The 23,032-nt window shown below is 35.5% G+C and overlaps 1 protein-coding gene, 1 non-coding gene and 1 pseudogene across 2 annotated transcripts; all 3 read left to right on the top strand.

Annotated features, from left to right (window-relative positions):
- The first annotated feature begins 9,326 nt into the window (after positions 1 to 9,326).
- Positions 9,327 to 9,431, top strand: LOC128773958 (U6 spliceosomal RNA). Its single transcript, XR_008418449.1, has one exon. It is a non-coding gene; the product is annotated as a U6 spliceosomal RNA (small nuclear RNA).
- Positions 9,432 to 9,679: 248 nt separating this feature from the next.
- LOC128773996 (small nucleolar RNA SNORA62/SNORA6 family) lies at positions 9,680 to 9,816 on the top strand (annotated as a pseudogene).
- Positions 9,817 to 12,312: 2,496 nt separating this feature from the next.
- LOC109255064 (SH3 domain-binding glutamic acid-rich-like protein 3) lies at positions 12,313 to 15,941 on the top strand. The gene is made up of 3 exons (XM_019429481.2): positions 12,313 to 12,453; positions 15,168 to 15,335; positions 15,739 to 15,941. The coding sequence occupies exons 1-3, from the start codon at positions 12,406 to 12,408 to the stop codon at positions 15,802 to 15,804; spliced, it is 282 nt and encodes a 93-aa protein (XP_019285026.1). The 5' UTR covers positions 12,313 to 12,405; the 3' UTR covers positions 15,805 to 15,941.
- Positions 15,942 to 23,032: the final 7,091 nt, after the last annotated feature.

Below are 23,032 nucleotides of genomic sequence, written 5' to 3' on the forward strand. Positions count from 1 at the left end.
GTAGGATTCCTTGGGTAGTATAGACACTTTAACAATATTTGTTCTTCCAATCCATGAGCATGAATGTTTTTCCATTTCTTTGCGTCTTCTTCAATTTCCTTCATAATCTTTCTATACTTTTCAGCATACAGATCTTTTATGTATTTGCTTGGGTTTATTCCTAAGTATGTTATGGATTTTGGTGCAATTTTAAATGGGATCAATTCCTTGGTTTTTCTTTCTGCTGTTTCATTATTGGTGTATAGAAATGCAACCAATTTCTGTACATTGATTGTATATCCTGTGACTTTGCTAAATTCACATATTGTAGCATTTTTTGGTGGAGTCTTTCGGGTTTTCAATGAGAGGTGTCATGTCATCTGCAAAGAGTAAATGTTTGACTTCTTCTTTGTCAATGAATATGCTTTTTATTTTGCTTTTTTGTCTGTTTGCTGTTGTCTGTTTACTGAGGCTGGGACTTCCAGTTCTATGTTGAACAACAATGGTGAGATTGGACATCCCTGTCATGTTAATGACCTCAGAGGGAAAGCTTTCAGTTTTCCCCCATTTAGATTGATAGTAGCTGTGGGAATTTGATGTATGTCTTTTATGATGCTGAGGTATGTTCCTTCTATCCCTACTTTCTTGAGGGTTTTTATCAATAAATGATGCTGTATTGTCAAATTCTTTTCTGCATCTATTGAAAGGATTATATGGTTCTTATCCTTTCTTTTATTTATGTGGTGTAACAAATTGATTGATTTGCAAATATTGGACCACTCCTGCAGTCCAGGAATAAATCCCACTAAAAATTGGTGAATAATTCTTTTAATGTACTGTTGAATTCGATTTGCTAGTATCTTGAGAATTTTTTCATCCAGCTTCATCAGGATATTGGCCTGTAATTCTCCTTTTTAGTGGGGTCTTTGGTTTTAGAATAAAAGTAATGCTGGCTTCTTAGAATGAGTTTGGAAGCTTTTCTTTCATTTCTATTTTTTGGAGCAGTTTGAGAAGAGTAGGTATCAACTCTTCTTTAAATGTCTGGTAGAAATCCTCTGGGAATCCATCTGACTCTTATTTGGAGATTTTTGATAACTGATTCAACTTATTTGCTGGGTATGGGCTTATTCAAATTTTCTATTTATTCCTGTTATGGTTTTGGTACTGTGTGAGTAGAGTGTCTAGGAATTTGTCCATTTCTTCCAGATTGTCTGGTTTGTTGGCATATAATTTTTCACAGTATTCTCTTATAATTGTTTGTATTTCTGGGTTGTTGCTTGTGATCTATTCTCTTTCATTCGTGATTTTATTTATTTGTGTTCCTTTATTTTCTTTTTGATAATTCTGGCTAGGGCTAGGGGATTATCAATTTTATTTATTCTTTCAAAACAAAACCCACAGCTTTTAGTTTCATTAGTCTGTTCAATCATATTTTTGTTTCTGTATTATTGATTTCTGTTCTAATCTTTATTATTATCCTTCTTCTGCTGGTTTTTGGCTTTATTTGCTTCTCCTTTATCTATCTTCTTTAGGTGTGAGGTTAGGTTGTGTATTTGGGGCCTTTCTTTCTTCAAGAGATAGGCCTGAATTGCAAAGTATTTTTCCTCTTAGGACTGCCTTTCTTACACCCTAAAGTGTTTGGACTGTTGAATTTTCATTTTCATTTGCCTCCATGTATTTTTAAAATTACTTCTTTAATTTCCTGGTTGCTCTTTACCCCTGTACCATCATCAACAGAGCTCCTCCTTATTTGAAGTGTTGGAGTGTTTGGACCTTTAACTAAGTGTTCTTTGATTTGTTTGTTGAATTAAGCCTGGAAAAAAAGGAGAGTGAAACCCTGATCCCAAAAAGAGAAAAGGAAAGGAAAAAGTAATAATGGACAGAGAATAAAAAACTATAAGGTTGATTCCAAAGAAGAAGGGGAAAAAGGCAGGGGGAAGCAGGAGAAAAGGGAAAAAAAGAAGACAAAGGAAAAGAATAAAAAATCCTGATCCAAAGAGAGAAAGAGAGAAGGAAATGAAAAAAAAAAGATAAGAAACTATGAGCCTCATTCCAAAAGAAAAAAAAGAATGAGGATGAAAATAATAAAAGAGTTATCTGTTGGTGCCTACAAGGTGCTGGCTCTGTTAGTCTAGAGGAGAGGCCAGGTATTTTGGCTCAGAGTCAGTCTTGCCCCAGTAAATACGCAGTTGTCAGGCTTGGAGGGGCAAGGTTTAGTGTAAGTGGGTTACACCTCCACTGGGGGCTACTGTGTTGCTCTCTGAAGTCCCACCATTTTGGTGTTGGCAGGGGGAATGGCGCCACCCCAATTTCTTGCCTTCACCAGGGATCAAACCCCTGCTGTTGAGGCAGGCAACTCTCATTGAATACCTAAGGCAGTCAAGTTGCCCTGGGTCTTTTCTTTACCTATGCTTTTTCTTTGGTGTGTTGCTGGGTTGAAAATCCAAAGTCTTAAAGGACCTGGCATGGTGTGTATACACCTCCTCTGGAGTACAGCTTCACCAAACTGCTGATGAAAGGCCTTTGGCTGGCACCTACAGGGACTTTTGTCCTTGGGGATGCAATAAGCCCTCTTCCAAAAGTACCCCAGGAAAAGGACTGTTCTCTTTCAGTGCACCCCAGAGATCTCTGCACCATGCTATGCACTCCAGGGCCAGTTCCCTCCTCCCCAGAAGTGTCCACCACAGCTCTTCTCCAGAGAAAGTTGCATACTTCCAAAACCTCAGAGTTTGAGCACAAAGGCTGTTTGCAAAAAGTACTGGGACACTCAGTACTTTTCACTTACCAGTCTGTGGTCCAGAGAGGTTTTCTTTTTGTGCTAATTTGATGATGCACTATTTCAACCTCTCTCTCTTTCTCTCCCTTTTGTCTCTCCACAGAAAGTTTTCCCTCCCCTCTGTGGCTTTGCCATTTTTCTCTTCCTCAGTTCACTTCCATCCACCTGGAACCTGCCAAGCTGTCTCCCTCCAACTGTGGAGATCCTTCTGCCACCCCACAGGTTGATTTCCTGGATGTTCCAAGTAGTCTGACCTCAATACATCTGTGTTTGAGGGATGAGAAAAGCCCAGGGTCCCCCTACTTCTCCACCATCTTAACTCTTCCCTCTAGTCTAGTTTCTTAAGTCAGTCCAGCCAACCTACAGTTGGTTTCTATTGTAGATGTGATATAAGTTCCCTAATTCTCTGGCTTAAAATTTTGTTAGGAGTGCAGAATTTATAATTGTTTCCATAGGAAACATTACAGAGACTACATCTTGCTAAAGAATTTAGAAGAATTTCCCAATGTTTTGATGCCTCTATATTCTACTCTTGAAAGTTTTGAAGGCTAATTTGAGTTACATTATTCCTTATCAAATGGAAGTCATACGATAGGTTATAGAGTAGGATTTTAGTGAGATTTCTTCCAAAAATTGTTTATAGGTTCATATATCTTTTTTTCCTTATAACTACTAAGCATAAAATTAGAAAGGGGTTGTTTATAAAACAATATACTTATTTTCTTGAATTTTATCTCCATTCAATAGTTTTGAGGCAAGTAGTTTCTCAAGAGTCTCAATGATAGAAGAATGACTCAATGGTATTATCTAGTGAAGGTAAAAGGGGACTATTAAAAGCATCATCTCATATGTGTTCCACAAAGCAACCCAAATCATACATGTTCCTCACATGGTTGCCTCCAATCTTTAAGTCAAGATAATTATGGCACATACTTGTATATGACCAAGATCAGTATAAATTTAGCTGTCTTTCATCCTGTTTTACTGTCTTTGGAATGGGCAATGCAACAAAATTTTCTTTTTTTTAATTTTTTCTAATGTTTATTTATTATTGAGACAGAGGGACAGAGCATGAGCGGGAAGGGGCAGAGAGAGGGAGACACAGAATCGCAGGTTCCAGGCTCTGAGCTGTCAGCGCAGAGCCCAACGCGGGGCTCGAACTCACGGACTGTGAGATCATGACCTGAGCCGAAGTTGGATGCTCAACCGACTGAGCCACCCAGGTGCCCCTGCAACAAAATTTTCTAAAAGGGATGCTTTTTTTGCATTTTGCTACAGTTATCTCATTCACAGATTTTATTTTATTTGTATCATTTCTCTGCTTTGCTAAACTTTCTTTTACAACGTTATCTTAATTTTCCTTTTAATCAGGGGAAAATGAATTGCCTTCTATATCTATACATTGCTTTTTCCACATTTTTCCCATCATTTAAAATCTTCTTACATGTAAGTGGTTTACAAGATTTTGTGTAATTTTGTTTTTTATAAAGGAATTCAATTAGGAAGACTTCTACAAACATTTTATTAGAAAAAAAATTCTAAACAGAAGAGTGTGGTACATTCCTGTAATGTAAAAGAACTCATTCAGGCAGTGTACATTGCCTGAATGTAAAAATGAAGACTTGTCTCCTACATGAAACACAAGTAATTTAGGGAGGCAGTGTTGCTCAAAGGATAGACAATAGCACCATGAATAAGGAGACTTGAGTCTGCATTAACTTTTCTTTCTTTCTTTCTTTCTTTCTTTCTTTTGAAATATAATTAAGATACAATGTTATATTAGTTTCAGGTGTACAATACAATGATTCAACAATTCTATACATGACTCAGTGCTCATCAAGATAAGCCATTAACATTTTAAAGTCAGGTAATTTATTTACCATTCCTGGATTTCAATTTTCCTATTAATGAAATAGTGAAAATAATATTCCTTTCCCTTATTCACAGCATTATTGTCAAGATAATATTAAATGGTATATATGAAAGTGTTTTAAAAAGTACAAACTTATACAAAAGTATAATTATTTTAATGTATGTATTAAACTGTAATAAATTATTTATTTAAAAGTTTTTGGTTAAAGTGCCTAATCCTTTCTCCATCTATAAATATGGTACATTGTTTTGTACTGTGCTTAATTAAAATCATTTGAGTCACACATTGAAAAAAAATACTATACCTCAGAATTTGTACAAGAGATGGATATTTATACATACTTTGGCCTCATGAAAGCTTTCTGAGTAGAACTATAAATGTAGCCACTTACTTTTTCATTAATAGAAATAGCTTTGTCAAATTCATGACTTTTTTTTCATTTTTCAACTTTTTTTAAAAATTACATTTAGTTAGGTGCACCTGGATGATGCAGTCAGTTAAGCATCTAACTTCAGCTCAGGTCATAATCTCATGGTTTGTGGGTTCAGGCCCCGTGTCAGACTATGTGCTGATGACTTGGGGCCTGAAGCCTGTTTCAGATTCTGTGTCTCCCTCTCTCTCTGCCCCTCCTCTGCTCTCTCTCTCTCTCTCTCTCTCTCTCAGAAATAAACACTAAAAAAATAAAAAGTATAAATTCCAATTAGTTAACATAGAGTGTAATGTTATTTTTAGGTGTACAATATAGTGATTTAGTGTTTCCATACAACACCAGGTACCTATCACAAGTGCCCTCCTTAATCCCCATCACCTATTTAACCCATCTTCCACCCCAACTCAGTTTGTTCTCTATAGTCAAGAGTCTGTTTCTTGGTTTGCCTCTCTCTCTCTTCTTTTGTCCGTTTGTTCATTCATTTTGTTTTTTACATTCCACATATGAGAGAAATCATGTAGCATTTTACTTTCTCTGACTGACTTATTTCACTAGCATAATACTCTCTTAGCTCCATCTATGTCATTGCAAATGGCATGATTTAATTCTTTTTTATGGCTGAGTAATAGTCCATTGTGTGTGTGTGTGTGTGTGTGTGTGTGTGTGTGTACCACATCTTCTTTATTCATCTATTGATGGACACTTGGGCTGCTCCCATGATTTGACTATGGTAGATAATGCTCCTATACACATTGTGGTGCATGCATCCCTTTGAGTTAGCATTTTTGTATTCTTTTGGTAAATACCTAGTAGTTGAATTGCTGGATCATATGGTAGATCTATTTATAACATGTTGAGAAATTTCCATTCTCTTTTCCAGAGTGGCTGCACCACTTTGCACTCCCCCCAACAATGCAAGAGTGTTCCCTTTCTCCACATCCTCACTAACAGCTGTTTCTTGTGTTGTTGATTTTAGTCATTCTAGCAGGTGTAAGGTGGTATCTCATTGTAGGCTAATTTGAATTTCCCTGATGATCAGTAAATTGCGCATCTTTTAAAAAAAATTTTATTTACTTTTGAGACAGAGAGAGAGAGAGTGAAAGCATGAGTGGGGGAGGGGCAGAGAGAGAAGGAGATACAGAATCTGAAGCAGGCTCCAGGCTCCAAGCTGTCAGCACAGAGCCTGATGTGGGGCTTGAACTCACAAACCATGAGATCATGACTTGAGCTGAAGTTGGAAACTTAACCAACTGAGCCACCCCGGGGCCCCAAATTGAGCATCTTTTTATGTATCAGCTATCTGTTTGTCTTCTTTGGAAAAATGTCTATTCATGTATTCTTCCCTTTTTTAAATTAGATCACTCATTTTAGGTTGTTCACTTTCATATGTGCTTTATATACTTTGGATACTAACCCTTGATCAGATATGTCATTACAAAAACCCTCTCCCATTCAGTAGATTGCCTTTTAGTTTTGGTGATTTAGTTTGGTGATTTGTTTTGCAGAAGTTGTGTTTGTTTGTTTGTTTGTTTTGTTTGTTTATGTAGTCCCAATAGTTTATTTTCAATTTTGTTTCCCTTAACTTGGGAGACATATCTAAAAATAAGTTGCAACAACTGATGTCAAGGAGTTTACTGCCTGTGTTCTCTTCTAGAATTTTTATGGTTTTCTGTCTCGCATTTAGATCTTTCATCCATTTGAATTATTTTCTGTGTATTGTGTCAGAAAGTGGTCCAGTTTCATTCTTTTGCATGTAGCTGTCCACTTTTCCCAACATCATTTGTAGAAGAGACTGTCTTTTTTCTATTGCATATTCATTCCTGCTTTTTTGAAGATTAATTGGGCATACAGATGTGGGCTTTTTTTTTCTGGGTTTTCTATTCTGTTCCATTGATCTATGTGTTTATTTTTATGACCTGTACCATAGTGTTTTCATCACTGCACTTTTGTAATATAACTTGAAGTCCAGAATTGTGATGCCTCCAGCTTTGCTTTTCATTTTCAAAGTTGCTTTGGTTATTTCGGGGTCTTTTGTGGTTCCATAAAAATTTTAGGATTGTTTGTTCTAGCTCTGTGAAAAATGCTGGTGCTATTTTGAAATGGATTGCATTAATGTGTAGATTGCTTTGAATAGTATAAACATTTTAACAGTATTTGTTCTTTCAATCCATGAACTTGGAATGTCTTTCCATTTCTTTGAGTCTTCTTCAGTTTATTTCACCAGCGTTTTACAGCTTTTAGAGCAGAGTTCTTTCACATATTTGGTTAGGTTTATTCCTAGGTAACTTATGCTTTCTGGTGCAATTGTAAATGGTATCAATTCCTTGATTTCTCTTTCTGCTGCTTCATTATTGGTGTATAGAAATGCAACAGATTTCTGTGCATTGGCTTTGTATCCTGTGACTTCACTGGATATATATCAGTTCTAGAAATTTTTTGGTGGAATCTTTTGGGCTTTAAATCTAAGGTATCATGTCATCTGTGAAGAGTGAATGTTTGACCTCTTCCTTGCCGATTGGGATGCCTTTTATTATGTTTTTTTGTCTGACTGCTGTGGCTAGAGCTTCCAGTACTATGCTAAATAACAGTGGTGAGATTGGACATCCTGTCTTATTCTTGACCACAGAGGAAAAGGTCTCATTTTTTTCCCCTTGAGGATGATATTAGCTATGGATTTTCCATATATGGCCTTTATGATGTTGAGCTATGTTCTCTCTACCCCTACTTTGTTAAGGGTTTTTATCAAGAATGGATGTTGTACATTGTAAAATGTTTTTTTTTTCTACATCTTTTGAAAGGATCATATGGTGGTTCTTATTGTTTTTTTTTTCTTATTAAAGTGATGTATCACATCGATTGATTTGTGAATATTGAGCCCCACTTGCAACTCAGGGATAAATCCCCCTTGGTCATGGTGAATGATATTTTTAATGTATTGTTGGATTCGTTTCACTAAAATTTTTTAGAGAATTTTTGCATCTGTGTTCATCAAGGATATTGGCCTCTATTTCTTTTTTTAACTGTGTCTTTATCTTGTTTTGGTATGAGGATAATGGCCTCACAGAACGAATTTGGAAGTTTTACTTCCTTTTCTTTTTCTTGGAATAGTTTAGAAAGAACAGATATTATTTCTTCTTAATTACCCTACTATCCAGTAATTGCATTACTAGCTATTTACCCAAAGACTGTAAAAATACTATTTCAGTGGGATACATGCATCCTGATGTTTATAGCAGCATTATCTACAATAGCCACTTCATGGAAACAGCCCAAATATCCACTAGCTGATGAATAGATAAAGAAGATGTGTTATATATAATATAAAATTATATTTTATATTATATATTATATTATATTATATTATATTATATTATATTATATTATATTATATATATAACAGTGCTGTTACACACACACACAGACACACACACACACACACTGGGATATTACAGAACCATACAAAAGAATTAAATCTTGCCTTTTGGAATGACATGGATGGAGCTAGAGAGTATTATGCTGAGTGAAATAAGTCAGTCAAAGACAAATACCATGATTTCATTCATATATGGAATTTAAGAAGCAAAATGAATAAGCAAAGGGACAAAAAAAAAAGAGGCAAACCAAGAAACAGATTCTTAATTATAGAGAACAAAATGAGGGTTACCAGAATGGAGGTGCATGGGAGGATGTGTTAAATAGGTGATGATGATTAAGGCGTGTACTTGTTGTGATGAGCACTGGGTGTTGTGTGGAAGTGATGAAGTACAATCACTACATTGTACACTGGAACCTAATATTACACTTTATGTTAACTAACTGGAATTCAAATAAAACTTAAAAATACAGAAGCTCTTATTTGAATTTTACAAAGGAAACAAAGACAGAAAAAGTTTATATACTTGTTGAAGTTCACAAACATAGTAAATGGTAGAACTAGTATTTGCACCAGGCAATTGGATTTAGAATCCACTTACTTAATCAGTACACTGTATTGCCTTTATCTGTACTAATGGAATGGAAGTTGCAGAACAGCATATACAATATGATTCCATCATGTATATGTGCCGGGCATTTTTCTAATACTTCACATACACTAAGTAGTATAACCCTCATAATATCTCTATAAAACAGATATTATAATTTCCATTTCACCCATGAGAAAATGGAGGCACAGAGAAGTTATATAGGATGCACTATATTACACAGTTGTAAGTGGTAGAGTCTGGGATTGAACCCAAGAAGCCTCACTTCAAAGCCTGTGTAATAATGCTCACTTTGGCGGTGCATATACTAAAATCAGAACAAAACAGAAAACATTAGCATGGCCTTTGTGCAAGGATGACATGCAAACTGATGAAGCATTCCATATTTTTTTAAAAAGTAGACTGTGTACTTAACTTTCATGTTATAAGTGACTTTTTATCCCTTATAACTGACTTAATAAATGTCATCATGTTTGTGAAAAATGATACAAATCAAACTGTTAATAGTGGTTTCCTCTGGGAGGAGGATTTTAAAAAGAAGGTGATAGTGTAATTTTAATTTTTACTCTCTATATTTCTATGTGGTTTGACTTATAAAATGTACATGAATTCATGTATTATTTGTATGATCAATAAGTCATGCACATTGTTAGAGCTTGGAGTTGAGGCCACTGGCTAGCTGATGAACTCAGAATTACAGGGGCAAGTCTTTTGGTAACACCACAAGGGTCTTTGCGCCAATGAGTGGACTTTGATAGTAATTCTTGCTGCAAGTAAAAAATAAGTAATTAAATAAATAAATAGTCACATATATAAAAGGTCAAGAAAAAGTATACAAATTTCCTTAGAATATATTTTTTCCAGTCCCACAAGTTTCTGTCCCATTCTTGAGAATGATTTGAACTCAGATACAAACTGCCCAAGTAGACAGGGAAGCATAAACAAACATCTACATAGATGATACTTTCAGTTACAATTATCAATACAGTTTTTTTTAAATAATTACTTCAAAATAATTATCAAAAACATCCTATATAATAGGTTAATTCAAATTTTGTATGTCATACCAACCAATTTACTTTAGGTTGTCAAAGATAACCTATTATAAGAAATAGTGCATTAATTTAGCTTGACACCAAAGTAAGAGCTCACAGCAAAATGAGAAAATAAGTCACAATCTCACACCAGAAAGATAATGAAAACAATAAAAAAATTAGATTTTATACCACTGCTATCACAAAGAAATATCAAAAGAAAATGTAGATCTCAAATTGTTCCTAACCTACACTCCTTCATTGGTTATATCCATCTCCTTTGCCTCTTTCTCTTATATCCAAATTCTAGCAGTCCCCTGTCCTAAATATCTTTCCCTTTCACTATTGTCATTTTATTTTTGTATTGCTGCAAGTGCTTCCAGCCTTTCCCCCTTTTAAGTCCACTTTATATTCTAGATTGATCCACCTTTCACACGAAGAGCTAAATGCTTCAGAGCTGTCTAATCATCCATGGATTAATAATAGATATAATTTATTAAGTGCTTCATAAGTGAAAGATGTCCTTAGGCAACATCTCCAACTTATTTAATCTTCACAGTAAATTTGCAAGTTAAGATTTTCCACATTTTTATAAAAGAAGAAACAGCCTTGAAAAGACTGTACGTCAAAATCTAACATGAAACCTGAAGGCCTATGTGCTTTTTCCTATTTATTTCCTCAGTTTCTATTCCTCCACTTGCTCCCAAAGCTCCAATTACCACATTGCTTCACGACTGTTCCTTCTACCTAAAACTTCCTTATTATTATAATTTCTTGGCATACTACACATCATTCAGGCTTCAGTTTAGCTCTCACTTCTTTAGGGATACCTGCCTTGACCCACCTAGCCTGATTTAGATTTCTGTACATTGCATTTATCTTACTTTATCAGTTATCACTCTGTGAGTAACTTGAAGGTAAACGCTTCCTCTTATTCATATTGATATGCTTGTTCCCAAACATCATGCAAGCAGTCAGATACTTACCAATAACAATTATTATAGGGGCACTTGGGTGGTTCAGGTGGTTAAGCATCCATCTTTTGCTCAGGTCATGATCTCACACTTCCTGAGTTAGAGCCCCATGTCAGGGGCGCTGACAGCTCAGAGCCTGAAGCCTGCTTCAGATTCTTTGTCTCCCTCTTTCTCTGCCCCTCCTCTGCTTGCACTCTGTCTCTCTCTCTCTCAAAAAAAAAACCATTATTTTTTAAATAATAATTATAATTTTCTGAACTAACGACATGTCAGACCATGTGCCAAACGCTTTTACATACTCAGTTCATTTAATCCTGATAATGATGCTGTCATGTAGGTGTCACTATTCACATTTATACACTAATGATTGAGAAATTGACATTCAGAAGGAAGTAATTTGCTCAAGATCTATAGTTATCAAGTGGTAGAACCATGGAATCCAAATTTGCTTAGCAGAAAAACTGGTGCTAAAATTCTTTAGTTCTTTACTGTCAATTTCCATTGCTCAATTTTGGCAAACCAAAGAAATCCTGCAAACATTATCACTATCTTCAACTACTTGAAAATAAAGGCTAGAATAATGAGCTACGAATGTATTGAAGAAGTAGACATTAAAGCACGAAGTCATTTTTTTATAGCAGGTGTAGGGAGGAAGTGCTAGGAGAGTCAGCGACTATTGAACCCACTATTACATAAACCAAAAGATCAAATCATAGGAAAGCTTGCTGTCTTCAGGAAGGGAGGAACACGGGAGTGGGAAAGTAGTCACCTCCCCAAGCTAAGAAAAAAAGCATCAAAGGTTGCTATGGTGGTCCCGTCCCTTCCTGTCCAAGTAAGCATTGGCGCCACTTGCTCTGTCACTACAAATTTAAGGAATACAAGTTTTAATATATCTCTTTATTTGCTATAACATTGTATTTTGATCATTTTCTCCCTCAGGTGTCTCAGCCCTTCATTTGCGGCTGTGGTTGCCAGACAAAACAGCTCATGTTTACCACCATCCCCAAGCAGGGAGATGGGAGAATGAGTAGCAGGAATACAGAGTCCACTAATTCTTCCATCCAGTCCTCCCCTGTGCCTCCCCGGCCGATGAAGGGAGAAAAGAGGCCTTAACAGAAGTTTATCACCCCAGAGTTCGTGCCCTCTCCCCCAGGCTGGCAGTCACGACGCTCCAGTGTTCCTGCGTCACAAGGGCACTACTTCCCCAACCAATCCGGAGTGTACAGGCCAAGGCTCTTAGCAACAGTCTGAGAAAAGGCACAGCCAGGTTTTGGGACTTCTATTAGCTCAGCCTTAGGCGGTAATGAAGTGACTGACTCTGGGTTACTTCTGCAAAGTAGCCTTTAAGTGGAAACAATGAGCTCCATTAAAGTCTATTACACCAGCGTGTCAGGGTCTAGAGAGGTGAGTGGAAAGAAAAGAGCCTTAGCAGGCAAAAAAGACTAGAGTGAAGACATTCTAGTTGGGGACTTCAGGATTGTGCTAGGGCATTACCATCTCCTTCTTGTCTTCTTGTCAGCTCCTTCCTCTCTAGGTTTTCAGGAATGGGAGGTGCAGTGGACAACAGAGAATGTGGTTATTGCCCTCACCCTGGTTGTGCTCTAAGAACTGACTGCTTTGAGAGGTTTCTGGGTCCTGAGTTCAGCCAACTTTAGTATTTCCAGTAATTTTGCATATGTTTCAAGTGGAAGAGATAAAGAACCTTTTTCTTTAGGATGTTTAGGATGGGAGATGGAAGAGCTAAAGAACACTGTTTAGGATAGGAGAGGGAAAATGCCAGTGAGTAAATGGCCAAAATCCTCAGAGAAGATTGGATAACCTCAAAAAGACAAACTTAATTTCTAAGAAGAATATGTATTTGCATAGATCAGACATGTCTTAGGTTACAGTTTAGATGAACTATTTTGACCATGTTGTAGGAAATATTGTAGAACGGTGGTTTCAAACAACAATATATTGTGAGCCACATGTGTAATTTAAAATTTTCTAGTAATGACTTAAAAAAAGAGTTGAGATTGATTTTAATATATTTTATTTAACACAAAATTTACAAAATGTTATCATTGCAACATATAACCAATATTTAAAAAGAGGTGTTATGTATTTCCATATTAAGTCCTCAAAATCCAGTATGTATTTTGTACTTACAGAACATTTCATTTTGGACTAGCCACACTTCAAGTTCTCAATAGTCACATGTGGCTGGCTAATGGTTATCACAGCTCAGCTATACAAGGAATGTTATATGTCTAAGAACCTCATTCTGCAAAGTTTTTGGAAAAGCATGAAAACTGAAGAATTTAGAATGGATTATAAATGGCCAACAAACATTCATCACACTCCTTCGGTGTGTTAGGCACCATGATAGATGCAAGGAGCAATGAGATTTTATCTCAGCCTAGAAATAGTGCATTGCTTCTGCATAAAGCCTGAACAACTAAGGATTTCACCTGGGTACTAAGAAACAACAATAACAAGAAGCAGTTTTAAAACGAAAATTATGGACCTTTTGACTATTTTTAACATTGTAATTTATGTTATTGGATATGGTACTAAGATTCTATAAGAGGGAATGATTTGAAATCATTAAGGACCATAATGGATGCAGCAGAAGATTCACCCAACTGTTGGTCTGTGTCTCTCAAACTGTAACATAAAAATCATCTGGAGGGCTTGTTAAAACATTCCTGAGAACCATTCCCAAATTCTATAGTTTTGGGGTGGGATAAGGCTGATGATGCTGGTCTTATAAATCACACTCAGATTAGCACTAGTCTAAACAACTGTTTTCATAATGTGGTTCCTCTAAAAAGAGTTTTGAAAAAAACACTATAAAAATGTGACTTAAGTCACATGAATCATGCTTTTGCAATTTCGAAGACTAATGAGCCTCAGAAAGTAGAAATGTTGCATGATGGAATTTCAGAAACTTCTCCACTATCAGTTGGAAATAGACAAGGTTTTCTAAGCCTGACTGGATTATATTTTTAAGTCATCAAACAAAAAACCTTCTGCCATCCACTTTCACAGAAGTCATAATTGAATAAACTGGGGTTTGTACTTGTCAAATTGATTTTACATATGTTTTCTTATTCTGGCATCACAGATTTTATGTGGCAAAATTGCCCAAGATTGTCATGTGAAAATGTAGAAAACTCAAATTTTAACATGTATGTTACAGCTATTAACAAAAAATGTACTTATAAACTATTTAATTTTTTTTATATTTTATTTTATATTTGAGAGAGACAGACAGACAGAGCATGAGCAGGGGAGGGGCAGAGAGAGAGGGAGACACAGAATCTGAAGCAGGGTCCAGGATCTGAGCTGTCAGCACAGGGCCTGACATGGGGCTTGAACTCATGAACCGCAAGATCATGACCTGAGCCAAAGTCAAACGCTTAACCAAGCAACCCAGGTGCCCCTACACTATGTTTAAAAGATAACCAATTATTACAATTATACTTTGGTAGTAATGTTTCAGGGGAAAAGACAATGGGGGTGGATATACAGCCTTTTATAACAGATAACAGATATGTAAAGTTCATATAGGAGGACATAGCAAGAACTGATCACTTTTATTCACTCACAGTTTTTGTAAATCTTAATCCTCTGATTTATTTTCTCATTCTGTAGATTTTATCTCCTCACTTAGGCATAGTCTCCGATTATTGTTAAGAACATGCAGTTTGTTCTTTTAAATGTAAAAACCTGGTATCCTATTCATTTCCTACACAGGGCTACCATAGCTATTGGCATAAATTAATGCAGCGATGAGCTGAAATGTGTGCTTCAACTGTTAGCAGAATGCTCATACCATTTCATATGCAGTTTGAAATCAATATGGTAAATATTTATACCCCATTAGACATTTTTAACTCCCACTGACACCTTACTGTATTTCTTCATATACATATTAAACATATATACTATATATGTGTGTATGTGTATGTGTTTATCACAATAAAATTACCTAATTTTGCTGCTCAAAAAAATCACACCATTAAAAGCTATTACCCTACCATAGCATAATGGATAGGGAAAATAAAAATAAAACATAAAACATTGGGGCCAGTTGATTAACATCTTTCCATCTCTTTATATCTTTGTCTATCTAGGTGAAGCAGAGACAGGAAGAAGTTACCAGAATTTTAGATACTTACAAAATAAAATATGAATTAATAGATATTTCTGTGAGTTTGAAAATACTTCAGGAAATGAGGACTAAAGTTTCTACCCCTAGGGCTCTGCCACCTCAGATATTCAATGGCCAAGAATATTGTGGGGTAAGAGTAAATTTCCATTTTTATTTTATTTTTATTTCATATTTTAAGATTATTTAAATGGGGAAACAATACATTTACAGACTGTGAGGGTGAGATTTTTTTCATTTACATAATAACTTAATTGTGTTCCTGAAGATAAGGCAGTGTGTACTTCATTATGAAAAATATCATAAAAGGAAAGTATATCATGCAGCTTGTTTGGAGATACACAGTATTTTTCACCATACGTTATAGGATGAAATAAGTGATACCTTGGGGAAATTCTTTTAACTAACTTAGCTGGTAGACATTTGCAAAGGCCCAGGCAAGATAATTAGCAAACTGACCTTGACACTTGAATTTAATTGTTTCATAAGTGAAATTATCAGCATTGGTGTTACAAGTTAATTTTAATTCCTTTTAGGATTTTGAAATGTTTCATAAGGCAAAGGAGAACAAAGAGATTCTGAAATTCCTGAAGATGGAATGAATGTGCAGTGATGATACAAAATATGTTTACCAAGGTAGATCTGCATATACTTCCATATACATTGGTTACTTTTAATTAAAAAAAATATGAGAGCTTCATAAGGTTAATTGATATCTAGATTCATTTGCAATCACTAACATGGGGGCTTTTACAATTTCAATTTTGCTTTACAATCATTTCTTTGTTACATAGTGAACATTTTACAAAGATGTGTAAAAAACATTGTTAAACATTTATCAAGATCAAACTTCTCTTTGTTTATTTGACTGTACAAATGAGTTTAATACCTTTTTCCTTTTGCAAACTGATTAATTCATAATATAATTTTAGCAAAGTTATATATTTGATATTTGGTGTGTGTGGTTTTATGCAGAAAAAAATATGTCTTCCAGTGGATACATACCAAACTGTGATAAATGTGGCATTGGGGGGCGCCTGGGTGGCTGAGTCGGTTAAGCGGCCAACTTCAGCTCAGGTTATAATCTCAGGGTCCATGCGTTCGAGCCCAGCGTCGGGCTCTGTGCTGACAGCTCAGAGCCTGGAGCCTGTTTCAGATTCTGTGTCTCTCTCTCTCTGACCCTCCCCCGTTCATGCTCTGTCTCTCTCTGTCTCAAAAATAAATAAACGTTAAAAAAAAAACATTAAAAAAATAAATAAATAAATAATGTGGCATTGGATGTAACAGGGGATCAAATGTGTGTAGTTCACATGAAATAATGAATAGTAACTAGAAAATAATGTCAAATATAGTAACTACGATTCATAAGCATCACGAGTATAAAATGTACTATACTTTTCATACAAATAGAAATATAAATTTTCTGTTTTAAATTATACTGCTTTAATTGAAGAAATTCATACTAAATTAACTGTTGAACACATGTGAACACAATTTAAAACTGACAGTAAAAATGTAAAAAATACACTTTAGTTTTTCAAAGAAAGTTTTAAAGGAATACATTCATTACCATAAAAACAAAAAGGTTTTCCTAGAAAAGTCTCAGAATAGAAAATATCTGACATATTCTCATAAGAACTTTAAAGGAAAATGAAATCATGGCCAAGTATCAGTTATATATGTAACCCAGTTAGTTCCTGAAAAAACAAATACAATAGAATCTTGGATTGCAAGTAACTTGTTCTGTGAGTGTTCTGCAAGGAGAGAAAACATTTCTAATAAATTTTAACTTGATAAATGAGTAATGTTGCAATGCAAGTAGTACGTGATGCCGAATGCCACATGATCACAACTGAGCCAACAGTTGTTGAAATTTGCTTTCTATACAAGTGCTTTTGATTACAAGCATGTTTTCAGAATGAATTATGCTCAAAAACCAAGGTTTTTCTGTGTAATAATTCCAAATCAACACTTAAATGGTTTCATCCTTCACCTTCAATTTTTTTTCTTCCAAGATTTTATTTAAATTCAAGTTAGTTAACATATAATGTAGTATTGTTTTCAGGAATAGAATTTAGTGTTTCATCATTTACATATAACACACAGTGCTCATCTCAACAAGTGCACTCCTTAATGCCTATCACCCATTTGGCCCACCCCCCACCTCCCCTTCAGCAACCTTCAGTTTGTTCTCTGTAGTTAAGAGTCTCTTATGATTTACCTTCCTCTCTATTTTTATCTTATTTTATTTTTCCTTCCCTTCCCCTATGTTCATCTACTTTGTTTCTTAAATTCCACATATGAGAGAAACAATATGGTATTTTTCTTTCTCTAACTGGCTTATTTCACTTAGCATAAAGCACTCTAGTTCCATTTATGTCATTGCAACTGGCAAAATTTCTGATTTCAAAAAGATTTCATTCTTTTTGATGACAGTAATATTCCATATTATATGTATACATCTTCTTTATTCATTCTTTAGTCAATGGACATTTGGGCTCTTTTCATAATTTGGCCATTGTTAATAGTGCTGCTATAAATATTGAGGTGTATGTGCTCCTTTGAGTATTTTTGTATCCTTTGGATAAATACCTAGCAGTAAAATTGCTGGTAGTTCTTTCTTTAATTTTCTGAGGAACCTACACACTTTGTCCAGAATGGATGCAGCAGTTTATATTCCCACCAAAAGTGTAAGAAGTTTCCCCTTTCTCCACATCCTCAACAACATCTGTTGTTTCCTGAGTTGTTAATTTTAGCTATTTTTATGGGTGTGATGTGGTATTTCATTTTGGTTTTGATTTTAATTTCCCTGATGATGAGTGATGTTGACCAGTTTTTCATGTATCTGTTAGCCATTTGTATGTCTTCTTTGGAAAAGTGACCCTTCATGTCTTTGTCCATTTCTTAACTGGGTTATTTGTTTTTTGGGTGTTGACTTTGACAAGATCTTTATAGATTTTGAATATTAGCTTTTTATCTGATATGTCACTTGTGAATATCTTTGCCTATTACATAGGTTACCTTTTACTTTTGTTGATTGTTTCCTTCATTGTGCAGAAGTTTTTTATCTTAATGAGGTCCCAATAGTTCATTTTTGCTTTTATTTCCCCAGTGTCTGGAGACATCTATAGTAGAAAGGTGCCATGGCCAAGGTCAAAGAGGTTGCTGCCTGTGTTCTCCTCTAGGATTTTGATGGTTTTCTGTCTCACATTTAGGTCTTTCATCCATTTTCAATTTATTTTTGTGTATGGTCTAAGAGGGTGGTCCAGTTTCATTATCCTGCAGGTCACTGTCCAGTTCTCCCAAGAGCGTTTGTAGAAGAGACTTTTTTCCCATTGCATATTGTTTTCTGCCTTGTTGAAGAATAGACCATAAAGTTGTGGATCCATTTCTGGGTTTTCTATTCTGCTCCATTGATGAACATGTCTGTTTTTGTGTCAGTACCTCACTGTTTTGATTACTACAGCTTTGTAATATAACTTAAAGTCTAGAATTGTGATGCCTCCTACTTTGATTTTCTTTTTCAATATTACTTTGGCTATTCTGAGTCTTTTCTAATCCCATTCAAATTTTAGAATTGTTTGTCCTATCTCTGTGAAAAATTCTGGTGCCTTTTTGATAGGGATTACATTGAACGTGTTGATTGCTTTGGGTAGTATAGACATTTTGACAGTATCAGTTCTTCCAATCCATGAACGTGGAATGTTTTTCCATTTCTTTGTGTCTTCCTCAATTTATTTCGTAAGATTACTATAGTTTTCATCATACAGATCTTTTACCACTTTGGTTAGGTTTATTCCTAGGAATTTTATGGTTTTGGGTGCAATGGTAAATAGGATTGATTCCTTGATTTATCTTTCTGCTACTTCATTATTGGTGCATAAGAATGCAACCAATTTCTGTACATTGATTTTATATCCTCCAATGTTGCATAATTCATCTATCCATTCTATTAGGTTTTTGGTGGAATCTTTGGGCTTTCCATGTGTAACATCATGTTGTCTGTGAAGAGTGAAAGCTTGTCTTCTTCCTTGCTGATTTTGATGTCTTTTATTTCTTTTTCTTGTCTGATTGCTGAGGATTCCAACACTATGTTGAACAACAATGGTGAGAGTGGACATCTCAAGAAAGTTTTTATCAAGAAAGGATGCTGTATGTTGTCAAATGCTTTTCATGCATCTATTGAAAGGATCGTGTGGTCTTTCTTTTTTTATTAATGTGGTATATCATGTTGATTGATTTGTGGATATTGAACAACCCTGCAGCTAAGGAATAAATCCCACTTGATCTTGGTGAATAATTCTTTTAATGTATTGTTAAATTCAATTTGCTAGTATCTTGTTGAGAATTTTTGCATCTATGTTTATCAGGGAAATTGGTCTGTAATTCTCCTTTTTAGGGGGTTCATAGTCTGGTTTTGAATCAAGGTAATCCTAGCTTTATAGAAAGAGTTTGGAAATTTTCCTTCCATTCATATTTCTTGTAACAGCTTCAAAAGAATTCTTTAAATGTTTGGTAGAATTCCCCTTGGAAGCCATCTGACCCTGGACTCTTGTTTGTTGGGAGATTTTTGATTACTGATTCAACTTCTTTACTGGTTATGAGTCTGTTCATATTTTTTTTTATTTCTTCTTGTTTCAGTTTTGTTAGTTTATATGCTTCTAGGAATTTATCCATTGCTTCCCAATTGACCAATTTGTTGGTATATAATTGTTCATAATAGTCTCATAATTCTTTGTATTTCCATTGTGTTGGTTGTAATCTCTCCTCTTTCATTCACGATTTTATTTATTTGGGTTCTTCCCTTTTTCATTTTGAGAAATCTGGATAAGGGTTTCTCAAATTTGTTAATTCTTTAAAACACCAGCTCCTGGGCGCCCGGGTGACTCAGTCAGTTAAGCATCCGACTTCGGCTAAGGTCATGATCTCACAGTTTGTGAGTTTGAGCCCTACACTGGGCTCTGTGCTGACCCCTTGGAGCTTGAAGCCTGCTTCAGATTCTGTGTCTCCCTCTCTCTTTGCCCCTCCCCTGTTCATGCTCTGTCTCTGTATCAAAAATAAATAAGCATTAAAAAAAAATTTAAAACACCAGCTCCTGCTTTCATTGATTTGTTCTACTGTTGTTTTTTTTTTTTTTTAATATCATTTATTTCTGCTCTAATCTTTATGATTTCCCTTCTTCTCCTGGTTTTGGTGTTTATTTGCTGTTCTTTTTCCAGATCCCTTTGGTGTAAAGTTGGGTTGTGTATTTAAGACATTTCTTTTTTTTCCATCTTCATTATTCTTCATAATTTTATCTTCTATATCATTGATTCCCTGCTATAGTTCATCCATCTTCACCATCATGGCATCCATTTGAGATTTCATCTCAGATATAGCATTTTATAAATTGGCCTGACTAGACTTTAGTTCTTTTATCTCTTCAGAAAGGGATTCTCTGGTGTCTTCTATGCTTTTTTCAATCCCAATTACTATTCTTGTATTCATGATTTTAAATTTCTAGTTCAGACATCTTACTTGTATCTGTGTTGATCAAATCCCTAGTTGTCATTTCTTTCTTTTCTTTTTTGGGGAGTTGAATTTCTGCATCTTTTCATTGTCATTTCTTTCTGTTCTTCATTGGGGAGGTGAATTTTTCAATCTTTTCATTTTGGAGGAAGAAAAAAATAGTAAAATAAAATTAAACATAAAAATTGAAAACGAAAAAAAAACCAAAAGTCAAATAAAGGCAGTTAAATCCTAGGTGTGTTTCAGTCTTCTTGTTGGGAGAAGCTTTATAGAAAAGAGAAAAAACAGAAAAGAAATTAAAAAAAACTTAAAAAAATTAAAAATTAAAAACAAATTTAAATAATAAAATAGAATATAATAAAATAAAGAAAACAAAGTAGAATAAAAAATTTGCTCTTTCTGTGTCCAAGAAAGAAAAAGAAAAGAAAAAAAACAAAAAGAACACAACATAAAAACTGTAGCACAGAAACAAACAAATTAATAAACAAAATGAAACCCAAATGAAGCTAGATCCAGTTTCCCCCAGAATTGCAACTTTGCAGCACACTATGGTCCACAGTGGGTGGTAAGTGGGTGATAAGGATTTTTGCTGATCTTCTGGGGGATGTGCCTGGAGGGCACAGGTGGGCAGGGCTTAGTGTAACAGCTCTGTTCTCCTGCTTAGCATACTGGGGTAGATCAGTGTGAGTGTGCTAGAGGTGAAAATGCCTTCACCCCACTCTCTAGCCTCCAGAGGGGGAATTTCTACCTTTACAAATGTGCTATCAATTACCCCTGTCTCAGGCTTCTGTCAACTCCTTGTCTTTACTGTGTGTTTAAGCAGTCTGACTGCCAGGAGGTGCCTCCCTCTAGAATTTTATCTCAGATGGGGCTGTGTTTCAAAACCCCACATTTCAGAGACCCCTGCAGTTTGGACTCACCCTGATTCTCTGGAGAAGGGTCTTGCTGAGCAATGACTGGGTACTGACTTGTCCCAGAAAACATCTGCATGATTGCATAGTGGCAGATAGAGTTTGTGGTAAATCACAACATACCGCAGGTGCCAGATTTTGATGCACTCATCTGGCATCTTTGCTCCAATATCAGTAAACATGGCAGCTCTCGGGTCTACTGGGATTTTTGCCCATGGGGAGGCTGTATCACCTCTACTAAATGCACTGCAAGCAGGAGAACTGCTTCTCCCTGTGTGGCACATGGACCCCTCAGACTGTACTGCCTGCTCCTGGGGAATCATCTTGCTTCCTTGCCAGAATACTGATAGGCACTGAGCTCTGAAACCTCAGACTCTCCTTGTGCTTCACTATTTATATAAAACTGGTGGTATTGAAATCCTCTCGCTTTTCCTTGCCCATGATTTTGGGGAACAGATTTTGTGTCTTCTGTGAGTGTTTTCAGTCTTTCTCTCTCTCTTTCTCTGCAGCTACTTTCAGGGGGAGTGCTTTTCTTGTGCAGTCCCAAAGCATTGCACTGTCTTCGCCTTTCTCTTTCTCTCTCTGTCCCCTCTCTGCAAAAATAGCTCCCTAACCACAGTGGCACTGCTGCTCTTCACTCCCCCCGCCTTTATCTCTCTGCATCACGTACCTGCCAAGATCTCTGACTCAAATTATGCAGATTATTGCATTAATGTTCAGATGAATTTCCTAGGTGTCCAAAATAGTTTAATGCTGATATAGTTGTGTTTCAGGGATAAGACAAACTCAGGGTCCCTATACTACTCTGCTGTCTTAAATCCCTCCAGTCATATGACATATATGCACATATATATACATATATGCACATATATGTATATATAACATATGCACATATATGTATATGTATATATACATATATATGTATACATATACAAAATAACTAAAAATAGGTGCTCAAACAAAAAAATATATCACAAATATTCATTATGCATAATAGCCAAAAAGTGGAAACAACCCAAGTGTCTATCAACTGATTAAAGGTTAAACAAAATGTAGTTATATCCATACAATGGATATTATTTGACAATAAAAAAATGAAGTACTAATGCAAACTGCAACATGATGAATCTCAAAAGCATGGTACTTAGATGCAGCCAGTGACAAAAGACCACATATTTTGTGATTCTATTTATATAAATGTTCAAAATAATTAAATGCATAGATAGATAAAATAGATTAGTGGTTGCATAAGGTGGAGGGAGTGGGAGATTGGCAGTGACTGCTAATGCATACAGGGTTTATTTGTTGTGTGATAAAATGTTCGAAACTTAAGTTATAGTGATGGCTGTGCAAGGTTAAGAATATACTAAAAACCGTTGAATTGTACACTTTAAATGGGTGAATTTGCTGT

The sequence above is a fragment of the Panthera pardus genome, unplaced genomic scaffold (assembly GCF_024362965.1).
Source record: "Panthera pardus isolate Hobbes unplaced genomic scaffold, ASM2436296v1 HiC_scaffold_27, whole genome shotgun sequence".
NCBI classification, from domain to species: domain Eukaryota; kingdom Metazoa; phylum Chordata; class Mammalia; order Carnivora; family Felidae; genus Panthera; species Panthera pardus.